The sequence below is a fragment of the Triticum aestivum genome, chromosome 2B (genome assembly GCF_018294505.1).
Source record: "Triticum aestivum cultivar Chinese Spring chromosome 2B, IWGSC CS RefSeq v2.1, whole genome shotgun sequence".
Taxonomy (NCBI): domain Eukaryota; kingdom Viridiplantae; phylum Streptophyta; class Magnoliopsida; order Poales; family Poaceae; genus Triticum; species Triticum aestivum.
The window spans coordinates 690,897,491-690,920,454 of record NC_057798.1 but is presented as its reverse complement, the minus strand read 5'-3'; the positions used below and the strand labels follow the sequence as shown (position 1 = coordinate 690,920,454).

Sequence of the window (22,964 nt, the reverse complement as noted above, 5' to 3'; positions counted from 1 at the left end):
CAGGGCGGCAATGAGCCGCCGCTTGAGTACCCGGTGGCCCCGGCCCCGGTCTCCTGCCGGAGCGGCAGCCCCTGGCTGCCGGGGCGCATGGCGAGCGGGTCCTCTTCCTCCTCCTGCTCCTCCGGGTCGTCGTCGCTCGCCAACGTCAAGGCCGAGCCCGTGGAGACGCCGCTCGGGCGGCGCACCCGCGGCGGCGCCCTCGTCATCAACGAGGGCGACCGTGGCCCCTTTGCTCCCTCCTCCCACCTCGTCAAGCCGAAGACGGATCCGGGGCTCGTCGCCGTGAAGAAGGAGCACGAGGACATGGCCACCGCCGACGAGGTCGTCCTCAAGTGGGCGCGGGAGGACTACGTCCGGCTGGAGATGGAGCACCAGTGCCTCGCCCTCGAGAAGATCGCCACTCGGCACCGTGGCCGCGACGAGGGTGGCGTCATCGTCCTTGAGGACAGCAACGACGAGGCACCGCTGCCAGCCAAACCCGTCCGCCAAGGCAACCTATGGCAGGGGTGTAGCAGGGACGGCGACGGCGTGAAGAAGGAGGAGGAGGAGGACGACGGCGACGACTACAGCGCCTTCAACAAGCTATTAGGTGTGTAGGCGGCGTGGCATAGTAGTCGTTGTTTTTTTATTTTGTTTTTAAATTATGTTTTCAAAAAACAATGGAACACCTAAATTTCGCCCAATTCTATGTCGTGTTTGGTCGAATTTTGGCCAGGTATGGTTTTAAAAACCCCGCGTCCGGGGCGACATTGGGGCGGCAGCTGAAAAACCTACCGCCCCTCACCGAATTTATCGCAGGTTCACTCCCAGGCGGCGCTATTTCAAGCCCCTTGGGGGCCGAACGGCTAGAGATGCTCTTAGCCCTGCTCCTAAAGTAGAACGTGAACAACATCAGCTCGTTCCAAAGGTAGAAGATGAACTACTCTAGATGTATTTCATTTCTATTTTTAAGGTGTGCTTTGCAATGTTGGACTTTGATTAATTAGTTTGGTGGGTTTTAAAAAGAAAAACACAGTAAACTCATTTTTCAACGAGAAAATGAACACACTAGACTCCATTGTGTGTCAGTGTCACTGTATACTGTATAGTCTTTCAATCGTCACGATTCAACTACGACAACAAGGTGTGAATCAAACAGTGCGACCTTTGGATCTTTCCTTCTGACCTTGGAATCATCGGGTCCTTTCCCTTTGAAAGGAAAAAAAAACACAATGGTGCATGAAGATCAATTTGTCTATAGAACTCCTTCCATATTTCTCTCTTACTGTCCTTTTTCCTTTTTCTTCAGAAGGTTGTTTTTGTAATGGACGTGTTTGTACTCTTTTCCTATACCCCTATACATTTACATGCAGTCCTCATGAATGGTTCAGAAAAGAAAAAGGAATGACCAAAAGATGGAAGATTGTGAAAAACTTGAATCATTTGGTTGGAGTAATAAGTTCTCATTTTTTATTTTTATCATGATGCCAGCCTCAAATATATTAAACACGATTCGTAAGATATTTTAATAAAGTTAGACAGAAATGCGGTGAAAGCGAAAATAGCTTTTAAGCTAGCAGAATGGCACGCAAGCCTGGAGATTGTAGTAGCTCTCGCTGCATGCACGTGCAGGTTAGTTGAGCCAAAAAAAAAGAGACGGTATGTACCACCTAGAAGAAAGATCAGGGAACTGCAGGGATGTGCGGCCCAGGACCATCCACGCGCCGGACGCGGCTCGTCTGACGTACGGCCCACACACTGACGTGTGGGCCCGGACCCACCCGTCAGCGGCCCAACGGTAGGGGGCCGTACGTCAGGGGATCCGGCTCCCCACCCGCCCTGGGCTGACGAGGATTAGAAACGAAATGGCGCGTGTGGGCACAACCAGAGATCTTGGCGTCAATCCTAGTGCCAACAAGTTTTTATGTGCTTGCCAACATTTTTCTGGGCATGATTGGTAATTGGTTGTGATCCAAACACACCCCACACTCCATTGAGTGTCACTGTTGTTCGCAGGCAGCGGAGCGATTCAGCTCCGACAGCGAGGCGCGATCGAATCGAGCAGTAGGACCTTGGGATCTTTCGTTTTGACTTGCCCGTCCTTCCCCTCTCCTCCCGGTGGGCCGTCAGCGGTGACGTCCTCCTCCCCCTCGTGCCTCACCAAACCCCACACCACAGCGGACACCAAATCTGGTCAGATTATCATTCGTACTTAATTAAAAATCATGGGGAAAGGGAGCTTTTGTTAGCCGCCTGGGATTAGGCAGCGTTGCTTAAAAAAAAATCACTGGAATGCTCGGCCAAGTGCTGCTTGGATTCCGCAGTTTGTTCGCTCGCTCGCAGCAAAAAAGATTCCACACAAGTACTAGTACTCCTACCTTTTTTTTTTTGAAGGAACAAGTTGTACTCGTACTAGTACAGTTTTTTTGCCTGAATATAAGGTTACGTGGAAAAGGGACTCCATCTCGATTCCTTGCATTTTATGTGGTGACATTTGCGGTGACGTTGGGAACGCAAATCTGACCTGAATTCGAGAGACGCGGCCGTTGCTAGAGCAGCGTATTACCAGAGCTACTACTTTCTGCCATGTTCGTTCATTCGTTCGTTCACTGGTGGCTCGGTCCGTAGGGATCACGTGTCACGCTGGCCTACCCTACACAGCTCCGGAATATATGCGTGGGAAATCACAAAAAGGACAAAGCGGGACCGTGCAACATGTAGGAGCAGTATTCTAGAGTACCACCTAAAAAAAACGGAAGAGAAAAAAATAGGAAGAAAATCGGAACAAGTACTCCTAACTGCTCCTCCCTCCGAGAAGGAAAGGAAAAAACAGTGAGTGCAGCTTCCCATCTCACTTTTAACCCCCACCATGGCAATCGCCCGAATCCAAACCCATAAATAATCCCTCCCTCTCCCCATCCTCCCTCCCTCCCACCTCCCGCCCGCGACCTGCTGCAGACCGCGCGAGATGCTGGCGCTGCTTCGGGTGCGTCGTCGCCGCCTCTCCGCCTGATCCCGCCCCCGCCCCCGCGAGGTGAGCTCCGCCGCCGCCGTCCCGCTCTCCCGCTCCGCCGTGACCGATCTCGGCGCGATGAGTTTCTCGGTTGGATTTTTCTGAGGTTTTTCCGGGGGCGTGGGCTCTCCTGATTTGGATTGGGTGCCTTGTCGCGTAGCCCCTCGGGCCTTTTGGGTGGCTCTCCTTCGTCTCCTCTCCCCGGGCAGGGGGAGAAGAAGAGGATAACTCGGCGCCGTTTGCCGCAGAAAGGTTCCCTTTCTAAGCCTTTGGTTATTACTCTGCTGCGTAATAAAGCTGCAAAGGTTCGCGGGAATTCCTGAGAGTTTTGGACCGGCTGGGCATGTATTCTCTCGGGATGATGAACCTTTTTTCTTCATCTATTCCTATTTAACTCGCAGTAGGCATGTTCCAACCATCTCTGTAACACTCGTATCTGCTTGACTGCTTACCGATGGATTCAAAAGGTGAAAGCATATTGTGAGAAGTTCCGGCGATTTGTTTTCTCCTCTGCGTTTTTTAGCCTTTTTGGTGCTTAAAATCCTGTTTGTGGATCGTGGAGTCCATCGTGCGCGACATGCCTTGTGCTTCATGCTCTGGTCAACGGGGTAGAGGTTTAGCGAGGATTATGCTTAATCTGTGTGCAACGAATCTGTATGTGGTAGATTGGTTAGCTACGATAGCTCTTCCATGCTACAGTACTCGCTGACCATTTAGCGAGTGAAGATATTTGTGTGTATACAGATGCTGCAACCTGCGAGTGCATTTATTGGTTAGCTACCGAAGACTCTGCGACCCGTTAACTGTTTAGTTGGTGCAGAACTCTGTGGGCACATTGATGCTGCAAAACATTACAGTGATTGATTGGTTGGCACCGAAATCTTTGTTGGTCGTTGCCCATTTTATTGGTAGTACATACCTTTGTAGGATACTGCAGGTCATTGGCTGAATTCTCTCTGGTTTCCTTGGTTTTGTTTCTTGAATTCAGGGGAAGATCGGAACTGAGCGAGGACTGGGGGGATTGCTAAGAGGGAGGCATCGAGATGGGGTTCGAACCACTGGAGTGGTACTGTCAGCCCGTGAAGGATGGGGCGTGGTCTCGCGCTATGGAGAGTGCATTTGGCGCATACACACCCTGTGGCATTGACACCTTGGTGGTGTGCGTCTCGTACCTCGCACTTTTTGGCGTCTGCTTCTATCGGATATGGAGGACGACCAAAGACTACAAGGTGCAGCGGTACAAGATACGCAAGCCGTACTACAACTATCTGCTTGGGCTGCTTGTGGTGTACTGCATAGCGGAGCCACTGTACAAGATCGCCACCGGTACCTCCATCATGAACTTGGATGGCCAGTCTGGCCTTGCTCCATTTGAGGTGAGAATGCCTCATATCGTCGTTGTCAAATCTTGGCTTGATTTGTATGCTGGTATGCTATTCCTGCTTGACGAGTATATTTCCCGAGAACTGTGTAGCAATAGATTCTAGGGCTACCTGTAGTTATGCAGTGAATAAATATCGTGTTTGGTATGCATCTCACTCACAAGTGACTATGACTGATTTTATTTTCGCTGCAGCAAACTGGCATTGGGTATAGTTACGTGCCACCTACAGTATGCAGATAAAATCTGAAGGAGTATATAACCAATTACCTAGACTTTAGCTTTGACAATAGTTTGTCAGTGGCGTTATATGCACTTCTTTCAGACCTTTACTTCTACCAAGTACTTGTTCCCTTTAGCCTTTTCAGTCACTTGAAGATCTACCTGTCTACAGGTTACTTCCTTGGTCATCGAGATTGGTGCCTGGTGCTGTATGCTTACAATGATTTTGCTGGAGACAAAAATTTACATCACTGAATTTAGATGGTACATCCGGTTTGTGGTAATATACGTATTGGTTGGGAAAGCTGCTATGTTCAATGTTGTGCTTCCAGTGAGGCAGTACTATAGTTCAAGGTATAGTACATAATGAAACTTATTGGATGGTAGAGCTACCCTGTTTAGAGCTCTGTATATGTAGGCTAACTTCTATATTTTGCTTGTTATGCAGTTCAATATTCTACCTATACTGCAGCGAGATAATATGCCAGGTTTGCCCCTTTGTTGTCTACTATCTCCATTCCTTCATGAAAGGCGTATTTTAACTGCCCAAATTCAAGCTTTGACCAGCAGTTAATCCATGAATACATGCATTATGGTACACAATTTGATACTACTACTGTTTATTTTTTTCTTGGGAAGCACTTTCTTATGATTGTGTTTTTGTAACCATTAACAAAATATTTTACAATAAATTAACGGTAACAAATCATACAATATTTTACAGAAAAATCCTGGTATATTCATACTAAGTAAAAAATATGCCCTACATTTCGAATAATAATAATAATCGAATTCCCGAGACCTCTGCTGTATACTGAACACATTTTTCTGCAGTGTGTTTTTGGAATTCTCATGGTGGTGTATCTGCCTAGCTTGGATCCCTACCCGGGTTATACTCCAATCAGGAGCGAGTTGCTTGATGATAATACTGATTATGAACCTCTTCCAGGAGGAGAGCAGATTTGCCCTGAAAGGCATGCCAATATCTTTTCGAGTGAGTAGATATAAATCATTGCACAGTATCAGATACTCACATAATACCCTTCTCTACTCTCATGACCTCTAGAAGTTTATTGATGTAAATCTACTTGCCTTGTTGCTTTTTCATAGGGATATTCTTTTCATGGATGACCCCTCTAATGCAACAAGGATACAAAAGGCCCATCACTGATAATGATATTTGGAAACTAGATGATTGGGATGAGACTGAAACATTGTATAACCGGTATGTTCTACCACAGTTTTGAGTTCTGACTGAAATGAGGATATTTGTACACGCTAATTAAACATTGGGATCTTGTCTCAGATTTCAGGAACGCTGGAACAAAGAACTTCAAAAACCCAAACCTTGGCTGCTACGAGCTCTCCATAGTAGCCTCGGTGGAAGGTAAATTTGTACATATGGAACCTATATTTCTCAAAATCTCCAGGGTGCGGCTACTTGCTATTTGGTTTGTGCTAACATTCGGTATTTTTCTTAACTTTCAAGGTTCTGGCTGGGAGGATTTTTTAAGGTGTGTGTATAAATATCTAGGCTGTTAATTTAGAAGATCTGTCCTTCAGTTCAGTCTTTATGTTAGTCCGATTTGGTCACAATTAATTTGGGTAAATCATTTCCACTCCCAAATTTGTAGATTGGCAATGATGCTTCTCAATTTGTTGGCCCAACCGTATTGAGCCTCTTGTTAGAGGTATGCTTGTCCTTCCATGAAATTTCAGAGTCACAATGGCAAAATGCTCTGTTTTATTAGTTATTTATTTCCATCATACTCAAACTACAACAGTGATTTTGAACACGCTGAGAAACCTTGCATATTGTTAGTTCTGGGTACCACTAAAAGTTTGGTGTTTTTTTGGCAGTCTATGCAAAAAGGTGATCCTTCTTGGAATGGGTACATCTACGCTTTCTCAATCTTTGCTGGAGTGGTATGGACTATTTTCATCTCTTGCATGCTGTACATTATATTTCTTTGCTAATGACGCGTACTTGAACTCGTAAGCAATGCTGCTTGGGATTTAAAAAACCCTTTATCCTTGTTAACTTTCTGTACCATTCTCCAGTCACTGGGAGTTCTTGCTGAAGCACAGTACTTTCAGAATGTCATGCGGACCGGTTTCAGATTGAGGTCTACATTGGTAAGTGTTACATATCAAAGCCTAAAAAGTGCATCACATGCTTTTTAGCTTTCTGTTAAGAGAGTCAATATGCAACCACAGAATCCCTGGTCCCGCTTTGTTTCGTTGTCACTCTCATTTCTACTTATGATTGATATGGGGCTTGCGCCTCCTGATTCGTGCAACACGCGCATGTCTTACCTTGTGATTTACTAGTTTACTTTTCCTCATATAAACTAGATAACCTGTCCCAGCTGCCCTAAAAAACACATGGTTAGTTGTCATGCACTAATAAAATTTAGTACTTACAGCAAAGGATTATAATATATATAGTGTACAACAATAAAGACCCTGTTCCAAACTTCTAAATTCTACCTTAAATTTTTGTTACATACTTATAGGTATAGACAAATGTTACTTCTGTCGGAGAAGCTGGCAAGAGCACTGCCTTTCAGTCACAAGAAATTATAATTTATATTACAGACTCATAGAACAAGTCCAAAGAACACACTAGACATATGGACTACCCCCAATGTTTCAGGAATCACTTCATCATTTTTAGACAAGTTGTGGTTTTTTGTTGGCCCACAGATTGCTGCTGTTTTCCGCAAGTCCTTGCGATTGACCAATGATAGTCGCAAGAAGTTTGCTTCTGGGAGGATTACAAATTTGATTTCAACTGATGCGGAGTCCCTTCAGGTACGTCGTTAAGACTCAGTTATTTTTTCTCTGTTAGAGAGGAGGGAGAAATGTACTGCGTACATTACATACCGTACATGCGGGTATTTGTCTCACTTTGCACACTTATACTTTTATCCTTAAATTTTCAGCAAGTATGCCAGCAACTTCACAGTCTATGGTCTGCTCCTTTTCGCATTGTTATTGCCATGGTCCTGCTATATGCGCAACTAGGTCCTGCAGCACTTCTCGGTGCCCTCATGTTGGCTCTTTTGATCCCTATTCAGGTATATCTCTCTTTAAGCACTTGCAATTATGAAAACTCTTGTGTTGCATCTTGAAGTGTGTCTATGCCCTCTGTTCTAGTCCCAAACATTACTAATATGTGATTGATGATGGCATTGCCTGCTACATGTGTTAGAAAGATGTTTTTCATATATGGATTCTTGTGCATAGCCTGGAGTTCATATTAGAGCCTTCATGTGATCATGTAACTGTGAACCTACTGAGTTCCTCCCAGAAACTCCTGGTTATGTTTTTCCTATCTATTTATCGCAATATGTAGATTGTAGTTGACCAAAACTGCAATAACTAATATCCAGAAGGGGCAGTGGTTAAAGTAGACAAGTAGTTATCTCACTTGGGGTCACAATTGAAATCCTTAATCATGGTTCGGTCCATTTTACTGCTTATATTTTTCCCTTTAAGCCAATAATGCCGATTGGATAGTTGGCAGTTGGATATCATTACCATATTTTATTCATAAGAATGATATATCTCCATTAAATTACAGTAGTTTTACTCTTCTTTCAATTTGAAATACACATTTTATGCTTTCAGCATTGGCTGTTCTGGCTGAATTTTTGTGTATTCATTTTATCAGACAGTTATCATAGGCAAAATGCAAAAGCTTACCAAAGAAGGGTTGCAAAGGACTGACAAACGAATCAGTCTCATGAATGAAATATTAGCTGCGATGGATACAGTCAAGTATGCTTGCATCTACTTACACTTTCATTAGTAGTAATACCTGTATAATGTATTTTGGTATAAATTGTCCCAACTGTTTCCCTGTTTAGATGTTATGCTTGGGAGCAAAGTTTCCAGTCAAAGGTGCAGGACATCCGTGATGATGAGCTTTCCTGGTTTCGCAGTGCTCAATTGCTGGCCGCGGTATGTTCTTCTTTTACTTGCTTAAGGTTCAGTTGTTTCAAGCTTCATTGTGCAGTGTATTCGTCTGTTCCTTTTTATGTTGGTTGTCACACGGACTTTTTTGTTGCCATATGAGAATCGGAGTTCCGTGCTATAGCACCAACTCTATTGGTGGTTCTTAATCCTATGGGATTTACTTTAAATTAGGGCTGTTACTTGACTTCAAAATAGAACTGAGAGTTTTTACACTCACTAATCTTTGCCTGTTACCCTTTTCTTGCTTGTTGCAGCTGAATAGCTTTATCCTCAACAGTATTCCTGTCGTTGTCACGGTGGTTTCTTTCGGCGTTTACTCTCTGTTGGGGGGTGAGCTGACGGCAGCAAAGGCGTTTACCTCTCTTTCACTATTTGCAGTGTTAAGGTTCCCACTTTTTATGCTGCCAAATCTGATAACTCAGGTGAGTGAAAGGATGCAATTCTTGTTTTCAAGTTTCTTGAATACTAACAAGTTAACAAGTATCTTTGGATTATTATGCATTGATGATTTTTCTATTCCTTCAATCTGAAATTTCACTTGCCTGTGGCAGACATAGTTGGCTAATTTCTGTAGTTAGCATTTTTATTGTAACAAATGATGTCTCGACTTGGTTTCCTATTTTTCTTTCCTCAGCAATTCTTTTGTGTGGTTGCCTTACTACTCGTTCTTCTTTTAAACTCAACAGGTTGTTAACTGTAAGGTTTCGTTGAAACGACTGGAAGATCTCCTCTTGGCTGATGAGAGAATACTTCTGCCAAATCCACCTATTGATCCTGAGCTTCCAGCCATTTCTATCAAGAATGGAAACTTTTCATGGGAGTTGCAGGTATATGAAGTTTTTTTTTTACTATTGCACATGCAGCTTTACATTAAACACTAATCTTCTCATTCTGTGGCCCAGATATTATTTACTGGCAAACAGACACCAGAATAGTAGTCATAATCTAGCGGCCTAGCATGCTTTATTAATGGGAATGACAACTGCAACAGAGCAGCTAATTAATGAATAGGCGAAGATGTATTTTAGTTCATAATGAATTGGTGGTTATCTTGAGGGTGCTATTCCCCATTAGTTGTGATATGAAGATTTCCATTTTGCCAGTTCTCTTACTTTATGATATTCCTTGAGAACTAAATTTTCAAACATTGGCAGGCTGAGCGACCAACACTATCAAATGTCAATCTGGACGTGCCTGTCGGCAGTTTAGTTGCAATAGTAGGAAGCACTGGGGAGGGGAAGACTTCTCTTATTTCTGCAATGCTTGGTGAAATAGCACCAGTATCAGGATCAGATACCTCGGTGGTCATTCGTGGTTCGGTGGCATATGTTCCTCAAGTTTCATGGATCTTCAATGCTACCGTAAGATACAATATCTTTATTGCTATCATTCCGCTAATTGAACCCTTTATGACTGTACGGAGAAATATCTGTGATATCTACAGGTCCGGGATAACATATTGTTTGGGTCTCCATTCCAATCTTCGCGCTACGGGAGAGCAATAGATGCTACTGCATTACGACATGACCTTGACCTACTCCCAGTAAGTTCCAAGGTCCAAATATGCTGTTATTTGACGAAGTGACCTTGCTAGAGAACAAGTTTCTAGTTTTTTATTTGGGCTGGTTATGTTCAAGTTGTGCCTTTGTACAGTCTTCTTTGTTTCTTTCACCTACCAACTGACACAGAGTGGATTTTCTTGTCCTTGTTCAGGGTGGCGATCTCACAGAGATTGGAGAAAGGGGAGTGAATATTAGTGGGGGGCAAAAACAAAGAGTTTCAATGGCAAGAGCTGTTTATTCTGATTCAGATGTTTACCTATTTGATGATCCATTGAGTGCATTAGATGCCCATGTTGGTCGACAGGTGCATTCGTCTTGCTTCCTTTGTGATGCTTTCTATTTTTTAATCTTTCCGTACTCAGACTCGATGATTAGGAGTTGATGATGGTGTTTCTTTGGTTGATATTAGTCATCCTTTTGTCGGGATCCCTTCATACCTAGGTAGCATATTGGGCGTTTTAAACATTGACATTCTTCCTTCAGAAACAGTTCAAGACATGTGCAATGCTGTGCAAATTTAACTTGATTTCAACAGATATACAAGATATAACATCCTCGCTTGATAATATGTAATTGATACACTATTCATGTAGTTCTTTGAACTCCCCACTTTATAGTGTATAGAACTTAATTCTTGAAAGAGAGAAGAATGTTGGACAACTTACCCTAATTTATTCCAGATTTTGGGTATGAAAAATAAATAAAACCATCAGGGAGGTTTTGTGGCATTGTTTACGCATGTATCAGAGCCATGTTTTGGTGCTTGTGGATATATTCATCCATGGCCTTTTCTCAGTGTTAATACTACTACATAATCTTATTTAATTACCCTTTATGAATGCAGGTATTTGATAAATGTATCAAAGAAGAGCTACGACACAAAACTCGGGTCCTCGTTACTAATCAGCTGCATTTTCTGCCATATGTGGATAAAATACTGCTAATCCATGATGGAGTAGTTAAAGAGGAGGGTACATTTGATGAACTTAGTAATACTGGGGAGCAGTTCAAAAAACTTATGGAAAATGCTGGAAAGATGGAGGAACAAACAGAAGAGAAACAAGACGAAAACAAGTCACAGGATGACATAAAGCACACTGAAAATGGGGACGTAGTAATAGCTGATGGTGGTCCGCAAAAAAGCCAGGATAGTTCGAGTAAAACAAAGCAGGGAAAATCTGTTCTTATTAAGCAAGAGGAACGTGAAACTGGAGTTGTCAGTACGAAGGTCCTTTCACGGTAAAAGCTACTACTGTGCAATATCATATTTGATGTATAATACAATGTAGAAAAAAGGTGTAATGTAGGCTGATGATTGTGCATATATCTATGTTAGCATTCTCTATGTTGCCTAAAGCTTGGTGCTTTTTAAATTATCTTTATCCATATATGGATATCAATTAGATTTTTAGTGTCTTTAGTAGCTTTAAATATTCTATAAGACTTAATGGATTATAAAGCCCTAGAAAATATACTTACTGTGTTTATTTTGCAGCTACAAAAATGCAATGGGAGGTATTTGGGCGGTGTCCGTCCTCTTCTTGTGCTATACACTGACTGAAACTCTACGAATTTCAAGTAGCACATGGTTGAGCATTTGGACTGATGAGGGTTCTCTGAATATCCATGGCCCTGGTTACTACAACTTAATCTATGGTATTCTTTCTTTTGGGCAGGTACTTGCACTCATTACCTTTTCTTTTCCCACTTTCTTTTGGTGTGTGTGTCTGATTGATCACATGCGAGCTGACAAATTGACAAAATCATGGTTCAGGTTCTAGTCACTCTCACGAATTCTTACTGGCTGATCACGTCAAGTCTTCGAGCTGCCAAGAGGTTGCATGACTACATGCTCCGGTCTATATTAAGAGCTCCCATGGTATTTTTTCACACCAATCCACTTGGACGGATCATCAACAGATTTTCGAAGGATTTGGGTGACATTGACAGGAATCTTGCTGTCTTCGTCAACATGTTTATGGCACAAATATCTCAGATGCTCTCAACATTTGTTCTCATCGGTGTTGTCAGCACTATGTCTCTTTGGGCTATCATGCCACTTCTGATTTTATTTTATGCAGCCTACCTTTATTACCAGGTAATTTCACGTGAGATGACTACTAAACAACTGTAATTTTGTTTTTACATGTACCTTCTTGACACTTTATAACCTTGTTTTCTCAGGCCACATCACGCGAGGTAAAGCGCATGGATTCTATTACTAGGTCTCCTGTGTATGCTCAGTTTTCAGAGGCATTAAATGGTCTGTCCACAATCCGTGCCTACAAAGCCTATGATAGAATGTCAAACATCAATGGGAAATCAATGGACAACAACATCAGGTTCACACTCGTGAACATGAGTTCAAATAGGTGGCTAGCCATCCGGCTGGAAACATTGGGTGGCATCATGATATGGTTCACAGCAACATTTGCTGTCATGCAAAACCAACGAGCAGAGAATCAGAAGGCCTTTGCTTCCACGATGGGTCTTCTTCTTACCTATACCCTCAATATCACCAATCTGCTCACAGCTGTTCTTCGTCTTGCTAGTCTTGCTGAAAACAGCATGAATGCTGTTGAACGTGTGGGAACATACATTGAGTTGCCTTCTGAGGCTCCTCCTGTCATTGAGGATAACAGGCCACCTCCTGGTTGGCCATCATCTGGTATCATCAAGTTTGAAGATGTTGTGCTTCGGTACCGACCAGAACTTCCTCCTGTTCTTCATGGAATATCATTCATTATTAATGGAAGTGAGAAGGTAGGAATAGTTGGCAGAACAGGTGCTGGTAAATCTAGCATGCTTAATGCTTTGTTCCGTATTGTGGAGCTGGAGCGAGGGAGAATATTGATTGATGATTGTGACACTTCTAAGTTTGGAATTTGGGATCTGCGGAAAGTGTTAGGAATAATACCACAGGCACCGGTCCTGTTTTCAGGTATGTTACTATACATAAGATCTTCATGTGTGCTTGATGTAATATTTTTAACGGATGCTTTATGTAAATTAGTACGATAGTTTTATACAGAAATCCAAATATGTGGCTCATAGTTTATTCTTCCGACGACTTCAATTATTGCTTCAATGATTGTTTTATGTATGGCTATCCAGGTACCATTCGATTTAATCTGGATCCTTTCAGTGAGCATAATGATGCGGATCTATGGGAGGCTCTTGAAAGGGCTCATCTAAAAGATGTCATAAGGAGGAATGCTCTAGGGCTAGATGCTGAGGTAAGCTGCATATTTACCTTTATTTATCTTATCCTGTTCTTTCGACAAACGATAAATTCTTGCACAAATTTATCAGTTTGTTCTGCCAGACTAACTGTAGCACATGGAACTGGTAAGCATTTGCCAGTCTATGTACTTCTGGGAGTTTGTTTAGAATGTTAGAAAGGGGTTGCTAAACAATATACTACTGCAGTTTTTGACATAGTAGAGAATTTACTGCCGAATAGCCGAACTTTGGTCCCTCACCTTTACAGTAGCTCCCTTGTTCTTTTGAGAATAATCATATGGAAAGTTCTCGCTGAACACCACTCATTCACTCTGTTAACAGGTTTCTGAGGCCGGTGAAAATTTTAGCGTTGGACAGCGGCAGCTGCTGAGTTTAGCTCGTGCATTGCTACGAAGGGCAAAAATACTTGTTCTTGATGAGGCAACAGCAGCAGTTGATGTTCGAACTGATGCTCTTATACAGAAGACAATCAGAGAAGAATTCAAGAGTTGTACAATGCTTATAATCGCTCACCGCTTGAACACTGTAATCGACTGTGACAGGTTGCTTATTCTAAGTTCTGGGAAGGTATGATACTGAATAGAGTTTTGCTCTACAGCTTTTGTTCTTCCAATCCTGGACATGCGTCTCATTTGAATTGGTGCTAGTATATTCATGTCATGCGCCGATTTTCCGAAGTAATGAGTAGTCCTGTTTATTTCGAGCTGGTCAAAGCTGGGATTTACTAGCTTGGTGAGGATGGTTTTTGCGTGTTTTTTGGATTCTAACATGTGTCCAAGGGTGTGTTATCGACTTTCTTTTTTTACAGCTGTGAAATAGATTGCTGTAAGTAGATCTGTGCACTCCACCTGAAGAAGTTTATACGTACTAATTTTTATGTTCAATCACACTTATTCTGTTTTCCCCAACTGCACAACTCTTGGTACCCCAAATTTAGTTTAAAGTAATATTTTGTTTCAGATTTCGGAATTTGACACCCCGGAGAATCTTCTGAGCAATGAGGATGGTGCTTTCTCCAAGATGGTTCAGAGCACAGGGCCTAGCAATGCAGAATATCTCAAGGTAATGTGCAGCTGCTACCATGTTTATTTTCTATAATCTTGTCATATGCACTTCTTCATAGAATAGAGCTAATAATGCCTATCGCCATTAACTTGGCTCAAGTACATATAGTTGGCCTACTTTCAGTGCGAACATTGATATGTATTTTGATCCTATTTTTCTGTGAAAATCGAGCAGTCTCTTGTGCTTGGCAATGGTGAAGAGAGGCTGCGAAAGGAAGAAAGTAAAATGCAAGATATTCAGAGGAAATGGGCCGCGTCGAACCGATGGGCTGTTGCTGCCCAGTTTGCGCTTGCTGCTAGCCTCGCGTCATCCCACAGCGACCTTCTCTCGTTGGAGGTCGCCGAGGGAAACAACATCCTCAGGAAAACAAAGGACGCGGTACTCACCCTGCAGGGCGTCCTTGAAGGGAAGCACAATACTGAAATCGAGGAGTCACTCACCGAGTATCAGGTTCCATCTGATAGGTGGTGGTCGTCACTTTACAAAGTCATCGAAGGTAACTGCTTAGTTTCACTTTCTGACACGCTTTCACACTCCCTTCGGTATTCAGCTGTATCCCTAGTAATCCGACCCCGTGCTAAAAATCTGTTATGTGTGTGCTTTCAGGCCTCGCCACGATGAGCAAACTGGGTCGCAACCGTCTGCGGCAACCTGGTTACAGTTTTGAAAACCACGGGTCTATTGACTGGGATCAAATTTAGGTGTAGAACACTGCGTTGCTGCGCTATTGAATCCCTGGAACCGCATCGTGGAGTAGTTTGGGGGTGTGCATTAATCACGCACGGTTTAATTTCTACAGTATTGTAGTACATTTTTGTACATTTTATTGCCAGTACATTGACGTGCAAGTCGGGAGTTACTCAGTAGAAACTCCGTCTTGACGCCTATCTGAAGGCGAATAACAAGGGGATTTTGTAGCAGTAGCAGTCTTGTAATGTCGTCCGCAGGGTTACATTTCTTGTGCACAATCTCGGTAATCAGTGTATCCGAAATTTTGATAATATTGTGCAATACGAGTGTACGTGGATTCCTTTTGTCCTGATGGTTATGAATATCGAGTTTGAGATTTTTCCTAGTCACAGAACGGACATTTCCTCAATGGCTTGTGCAGTTGTTCGGATAGGCTCATATTCTTGGATTAGACGTCAGAAAAATTACTCTCCCCGACTATGGAGGGAGAACACACTGGATTACCGATCTTGAGATTATTTCTACGAAACTACCCAAATTTGCGTGCCACTTAGGACGTTCACCCACACGCCCCGCATCACGCGGTTTGCTAGTTGCGCTGTGTGGGCATATAGTTTTTGTCCACACAACTATCACCTAGTCCACGCATGTGTGAGCGACACTTGTAGGTTGTTGGGCAACTAGGTAAATGCACATGGCAACTATGATTCGTTGCTAGACGGCAACTGTAGTTGCGCGTACGTGGCAATCAGATAAACACACATGGCAACTGTGATTAACCATACATGGCAACTATGGTTGGACCACACGTGGCAACTAGATAAACGCACATGGCAACTACTATTTGACTATATGTAACAAATAGTTAATCACACACGGCAATTATGGTTTGATTCTACGCGACAACTAACATAAATTAGACATAGCAAATATAGTCAACCAAAACAGATAGAGTTGTCATACTTTTACAACTACATTTGCCATCCCAGATAACTACATGTGCCATTCTGGATGGCAACTACATCGTCATCCCGCGGGTACCTAAGGGCATCTCCAGCCGCGCCCCCAGGAAGGCCTCCCCAGGCGATTTTTTCGCGCCGGCGCCGAAAAAACGGCCCAGTCGCGCCCCCAGGAGCCCGATTTTCGCCGGCTTGGGCCGAAAACAGCGCCGGCGGACCCAGCCCGAACCCGGCGCGCTGGGGGGCGCCCGGGGGCGCCGGGGCGAGCTGTTTTGGCGCGAAAAAGACGCGGGCCAGCCGCGTCAGCGACTTGGCTTCCCCCAACGGCCTCGGTTCCCGCGCACCGACGCCTCCCCTCCCTCGCACGCGTACACACGGGCGCGGCCCGGCTATAAAAGCCGGCGCCCTCCACTCGCCTGTGCCACACCAGCCCCGCCCCTCGCCGCCGTCCAGCCCCTCCCTCTCCCTGCCTCTCCCGAGCGCCGCCGCCCATCCCCTCACTCTACCTCTCAGGAGCCCGCCCAGCCCCGCCGTCGCCATGGCAGAACGCTTCCCCGGAGACGAGGCGGCGGCCAACGGCTTCGGCCGCCGTTCGCTCCGCAAACAGGAGTCCTGGCTCCTGTTCCAGGCGAACATCCCGGCGCCGCCGGACATGCGCGCCGGGCCGACGGGGTGGAGACTCAGCGCCGGGGGAGTGCCCATTCCCCCGTTGCCCGACGCCGTGGCGAAGCCGAAGTACTTCGTCGAGGAGGTCGAGATCGTGCGCGCGTCCCTCACCGACGCCCAACTCTCCCTCCCCCAGTACGCCGCCGACAACCACGCGGCCTGGGCGGCGTATTTCGAGCACCGCCAGCAGCAGCGATTGGCGTCCACCAACGGCGCGCCAGTGGTCGGCGGCCGGCAGAACAGCGAGGGGCGCCACCTCTGGTGGGGCGTCCCAGGCCACACACTCGAGGGCGTGCTCACGTACCTCGAGGGCGGCAACGACCCGCCGTTGGCGTACCCCCCGGCGCAGCACCGACGCGTCGGGCCATGGGCGCCAAGGAGGTTCGGGTCCTCCTCCTCCTCTTCCTCCTCCCGATCCTCATCGCACTCCTCCGGCACTCCGACCCTGCTCGGCGTCAAGGCCGAGCCCGCGGCGGAGTCGCCGCTCGGCCGGTGCACTCGCAGCGCCGGCAACGTCATCAACGAGGGCGGCCGGCGTGCCTCCTCCTCGTCGGCTCCTCCGCGCTTCGTCAAGCCAAAGACGGAGCCGGGGCTGGCGCCGGTGAAGACGGAGCCGGGGCTGGCGCCGGTGAAGGCGGAGTTCGACGACGACGACGCGGCCCTAGAATGGGCGCGCCAGGACTCCATTGCGATGGAGAAGGCGCGCCGGGAGAAGGTGAAGGAGCGCCAGCGCGCCGCCCTGCGCCGCTTCGAGGAGCGCCGACGCGGCCGCGATGAAGACGGGGTCGTTGTCCTACGCGACAGCGACGATGACGACGACGATGCGTCGCCGCCAGTCCGCCATGACGACGCCGGGTCCAACAGGGGCGCCCGCGTCAAGGAGGAGAAGGTCGACGACGACGATGGCGGCGACGACTTCAGCCCCTTTCTTTTTTAGATTAGGTTAATGTAATGAAAATGCGTGAATTTCGCCGAAATTTGCCATGTTTAGCCGAAATTTAACTACTTTTTATCATAACTTCGCCGAACGACCCTTCTTTTTTTAATACGCGCCTGGGGGCGGCCCCGGGGGCCGACGGCTGGGGACTGACTCGCCCCCAGGGCCATTTTTTGCGCCGGCTCACCCCCAGGCGGCGCTTTTAGACGCCCCCTGGGGGGCCAACGGCTGGAGATGCCCTAATGTAGCTGCGCCAGGACATGTGGCATTTTTCTTTGTGTCACACGCGTGAGGTGGAGAGGAGTAGTACTTGTTGAGCGTGTGGCACGAAGTAGCTGCGCCCACATGTGTGGACAAATCTAATGTTTGCCTACATATAGCCCGTGTGGGCTCCCTCCTGTCACCATTAAATCCCTCGCGACGAGATATTCGAAACTAGATCTCATACTAATATATTTCGATGAATTTTTTTGGGTTAAAAATTGCCATGTCTATTGCACATGAATTGCCATGATGTTTATACTGAAGTTGCCATGATATATTTCCGCTATTTTCTTCTACATTTAAAAGTAAACTTTGACATTTATAAAATGGGGAATTAAAAAACTAGACTTGCCATGAACCATAAACTAAAATTGCCATGATACATGCACTTAAAATTATCATGGTTCATACAAAAAATAATTTTCATGATCAAAGTACTGGAGTTGCCATCATCAAAATACTAAAATTGTCATGCTCTACAAACTGAAATTGGCACATGTCAACTTTAGTTTAAGCACCATGGCAACTACAGTGTAAACATCATAGCAATTTTTAGGCAATTTTTTTTCGTCAAAACATAACAATATGGGGTTTAATTTTGAAGATCTTGTCGAGACGTATTTAATGGTAAAAACGAATTTTTAATTAGGAGATAAAACATTTTGAAGTCGAAAACCAAAAAAATTCCTGCTGATGTCATCTGTTCACATATGGCAAAATGAGTGATAAAAGAGGCATATGGGTAATGTGCAAGATGACATACGTGTGGGCGTAAAAAAAATCTTATCAGTTTATAGAGGGAAAGGAGTACATTGGAAAACGAAGCAAGGTGTGGCTTGGCGCTTAGAGAGTGCAGTAAACCGACCGTTAATCCAAGAATTGCAATGCGCGCTTGGAGTGAATCAAGATGAGAACCCTCCACCTATGCCACGCCATCGTTCTTTTCTAAACATAGTACAATCCTACATGCATATACATATACCCATCCTTATAAATGCACACCTGATTGTTTGGACTCGGCCCCGTGTCGCTCCCCCGCGGGCGACCCGGGTGCTCAATCCCTAGCCGCCGGCCCCTCGATCCCCCCTCTCACTCCCCTCCCCGCCGCTGCCGCCGGCGGGCGCCGCTGGGCAAAGCCCGCGCGGTGCTGGCGGCGGCGGGATCTGCTCGCGCTCGGCTGGAGTTGGGGCCGCAGGGGGCTTTCTTCTTCGTCTAGCGGCGGTGCTCGGAGGCCGGCGCGTCGTGGCCAGTGAGGGCGCGCAGGCAGGAGGTGGAGCAGAGTTGCGCGGCGAGCTGCTCGGTCGCGGCGCGCGTGCGGGCTGGGGTGGTGAGCCCCGACGCACCTTCTTCGCGCGGGGTTGCTTTTTCGGCGGGAGGCGCGGAGGCTGGCGGCGTTCGGGCTTGGCGCGAGCGGCGTGGCAGAGCGCGTGCAAGGCGCGGGCGTGGTCTTGTGCAGCGTTCTTCTCGCGAGCGGCGCTGGGGCTCGCGGTTCGGTTGGAGGCACAGTGGGGGCAAGGCGAGGGCTTTCGCTGGATCCTGGCGAGGAGCACTTCTGGCTGGTGGCTGCAGGTGGAGCGCCAGCATCGGCGGTGGCGGCGGCGTTGGATCAGCCATGGGGGCGGCGGCGCCGAGATGGCCCTGCCAGGAAGGTGTCCTGGCGTGCAGCGAGCGTCCGGCCGCCTCCATGTGAGGGATCACGGCGATGCCCCGGTGGAGTTGGCGCCGGAGTGAGGTTGGAGGGGCGGGCCAGATCCAATCTGGCGGCAGTCTCTTGGTGTCGATGAAGGCCGTTGGAGCGGATCAGGCTTTTGGTCAGCCTGGAGGTTGTGGTTGCTCCGCGATGGCGATGTTGGTGGAGGTCTGGTTCACGCTCTCTCGGCAGTGCGGGTGGTGTGGGACCTCGGCTTTGCGGCTTCAATGGATTTGTTGTGGTGACGGCGGTGCGAGGCTTCAGGAACGGTGTTGCCTACCTCGTCGGAGTGGAGATGCGCAACGTCACGGATGAAAATCCTGTCCGGTTTTTGGCCGGCCGGCGTCGATGGCACCCGTGGGTGTCGTTCCCCTCTCTGGAGGCGATGTCGAGTGCGTCGCCATCTCCCTCGTGATTGGTGTTGGCAGTTGTCTCCGGGCGAAAGCCTTGGTCCTCTGGAGCGGCATGTTGGCGGCGTCTGTGACGTCGTTTCTCTATTGGGAGCATCATGCAAGGAGACGGAGCTTCCTGTTGGCGCTCCTCCGGTGTTCGTCGTGGCCCTGACCGCTCTCCTCCGGCGCTATGTATGGTCGTCGCGGATGAATCCAAAGGAAGCTGGAGTTGCTGTTCTTCAGAGGTGTTCGGTGTCGATCAAGACGCGGCGAGGTGTTTTGGTTTTGGTCAGGTTTTTCCGTGTTGTAGTTGTGATGTCGTGTGTTCTGTCCTGAGGATAGCCGGATGTGTTGTTGTGCTACGCTCGTTGTTCGCAGCGAGTGGTAGGTGTCATGTACTAATTTTTTCTCCTTCTATAAAGCTATGGTACGCAATTTGCGTACCCTCGAAAAAAATAAATAAAATAAATGCACACCTGCATATCTTACCCCTATATAAGTACCTTCGATGTTAGAGATATATTTGGATTATTTGTATTTGATAGTCTAGAATTATAATCCGTCTTCTATCTTATCTTCAGGAGAGGCTTCTTGCCCTTGCCTTCGAGACTCAATAATACATCCATCATATTCCGCCAATCCCTCTGTCCCTTCTAACATGGTATCAGCCTTACCTCGATCCTAAACCCTAGCCGTCGTAGCTTCCGCACCCGCGCCCCGCCCCCGGGGGGGTCGGCCTCCGTGACCGCCGCTGGGGGCCGTGCCGCCCGTACCTATGGTTCGTCCGCCAGTCATGTTGACCGGCTGCCCTAAAGAGTCTTTTTTCCGATCCTTTGATCCGGGTTTTCTCTCTCTCGCCGGTCGCTTTGATCGATGTTTTTTTGGGTCTTCCGATCTATGCTTGATCGGTTTACGTCGCCCATCGCCGCTGTCGACCCCTGTTCGCCTCTCTTCTGACACCGACGCGACCGACAGGCTTCTTCACCGACACGGCGGCCTCACGCGACATGCGGCCTCTCACTGTTGTCGTCCGTGCATCGGCCCGCTCGTCAATCTACGCCGGCCATCATTGCCATCTCTGACTGGGACACGTGCATCGCCATGACCGGGCGGCCTCGCGCCATGCGGCGGCCCATCATAGCCGTCGTACGAGCGCCGACCCGCCCATCAATCCACGCCACACGCCTTCGCCGCGTCTGCACGGAGGCCCAGCGGTCTACCTCGCCAGCCTCGTCCCCGGCGGTGTCAAGCTCGTCAACTATCTCAGTTCGAGCGCCATTGCTACGTTGGTCGCTGGGGCCTCACTGCCCGGGCGCCGGTGCTGCTTTGGCAGCCCGGGTGCCAGTCGCACGACGTCCCACGTCATCCGTAACCGCCGGCTTCATCTCGGACTCCGCCGCCACCCCCTCCACCGAGCGGCGTTCTCGACCTCGCGCGCGATTGGATTGATCACCCGCCCGCCGCTGTGACGCGCCTCATTTGCACCATGCAACCGACTTAGCCCGTCCGTTGCGCGCACCTTAGTAGGCCCCGTGAAGACCGTCCCGAGTATAGCGCGCCCCTACACCGATCGAGCAATGGGCTGCCGCTGCGTCGCCCCGTTGGGTCGCAGCGCCACCGCCCCATGGTTCTTCTCTCGAGTGCAACGACCCACGTCACCGCTGTGTCGCCCCTTCGGGCCGCAGCCTGTGGTCTACCGTCGCCCCGAGGCCGTCCGCTCCAGGTCGTTCCTGTGGCTGCACCGACCCTCGCGCCACCACTGTGTCGCCTCATCGGGCCGTAGCGAGCGTGGCACGCGGTCGACGCTGCCCTCCCGAGACCGTTCCCGCGGTTGCACCGATCCAGGTTTCGCTGCTACGCTGCTCCTTCGGGCCGTAGCGCCGCGGCCCGCGGTCCCTGCAGCCGCTCCGAGGTCTTCCCGCCGTCGGTCCGACCTGCCCGCCGCTGCTGCGTCGCCCCTTCGGGCCGTAGCGCTGCGGCCCGCGGTCCACCCCATTGTCACCGCGCGTCAACCTCCTGTGGTATGCACGGCGCCGTCTCCCTCGGCGCAGGAATGCCACCGTCCACGCCGGTCTTTGTCACACTGTCGGGTTCTTCGCCTCCTTCGAGCATCGCCACCGCGCTCATAACCTAGCCGCCGCCGCTGCCGTCAGGCCGCCACCGCTAGTCCCGTAGCCGCCGCCGCCACCTATCCGCCCCCTTCGTCTTTGTACAACACCAGCCCGTCACCAGCGTCGCCGTCAACTACCCCAACCACTTTGTCTACTCCGACCATCGGCGGTGGCATCGATTTCGTGCCGATGGACGCCGCAATCGTCGATGAGTTCTTCTCTGCTGGCCCCTCCGACTTCTCCGACATGGCGTACAACTCGTGCAGGTCCCTGTCTATGCATGCCTGATGCTGGCAACACTGATGCGTGCCTTCATCCATGACGTGTCCCCGGGCCTATCAAGCCTGGTGTAGTGCTTTGTCAACTTCGTCTTCGACCGTCTTTGCATACCCGGTGCTGGCAACACCGTCGCGTGCCTTCGTCTACGACGTGTCCCTGGGTTTGGCACACCTGGTGCGACGCCTCGTCAACACCATCCTCCTTCCGGCGCACCACTACCTCAACACCACTGCGCCCATGACTAACTTGGCTCCTCCTTGGGCCCGCGGCGACTCCCTCGACACCAGCTACCCTGACTCGACATCGACCACGACGTTCTTCGCACGACTACCTTGACCACGGCTCCACCATCCTAAACTCTCGGCTACCTCGAGATCGGCATAAAGGGCCATCATCCGCTTGAGAAACTCATTGGATTCCTCTATAGTCAACGCGTCCGTGACGCGACACCGTCCACGACACTCCCGCTACGACTGCGGGGAGATGTCAACCCGTCGGCTGCTATTCTCTCTAGCCTGACCGTCTGCGAT

General features: G+C 48.3%; 1 protein-coding gene across 1 annotated transcript; it reads left to right on the top strand.

Moving 5' to 3' along the window:
• The first annotated feature begins 2,744 nt into the window (after positions 1 to 2,744).
• LOC100037605 (ABC transporter C family member 2) lies at positions 2,745 to 15,480 on the top strand. Its single transcript, XM_044470167.1, has 29 exons — positions 2,745 to 3,013; positions 3,981 to 4,368; positions 4,768 to 4,949; positions 5,044 to 5,083; positions 5,430 to 5,589; positions 5,706 to 5,820; positions 5,902 to 5,982; positions 6,085 to 6,109; positions 6,230 to 6,286; positions 6,456 to 6,521; positions 6,657 to 6,731; positions 7,302 to 7,409; positions 7,541 to 7,675; positions 8,272 to 8,378; positions 8,468 to 8,561; positions 8,831 to 8,998; positions 9,263 to 9,403; positions 9,731 to 9,937; positions 10,021 to 10,119; positions 10,290 to 10,442; positions 10,983 to 11,377; positions 11,634 to 11,814; positions 11,913 to 12,236; positions 12,323 to 13,079; positions 13,253 to 13,374; positions 13,703 to 13,948; positions 14,342 to 14,443; positions 14,621 to 14,942; positions 15,053 to 15,480. Exons 2-29 carry the CDS (start codon positions 4,036 to 4,038, stop codon positions 15,145 to 15,147), a joined length of 4,890 nt encoding a protein of 1,629 aa, XP_044326102.1. The 5' UTR covers positions 2,745 to 3,013; positions 3,981 to 4,035; the 3' UTR covers positions 15,148 to 15,480.
• Positions 15,481 to 22,964: the final 7,484 nt, after the last annotated feature.

Bases quoted from the DNA above. Each gene is read 5' to 3' on its own strand.
- LOC100037605 (XM_044470167.1), top strand. From the start codon at position 4,036: ATGGGGTTCGAACCACTGGAGTGGTACTGTCAGCCCGTGAAGGATGGG. The intron at 7,676-8,271 runs GTATATCTCTCT...TCATTTTATCAG, and splicing joins CTCTTTTGATCCCTATTCAG to ACAGTTATCATAGGCAAAAT. The intron at 10,120-10,289 runs GTAAGTTCCAAG...GTCCTTGTTCAG, and splicing joins ATGACCTTGACCTACTCCCA to GGTGGCGATCTCACAGAGAT.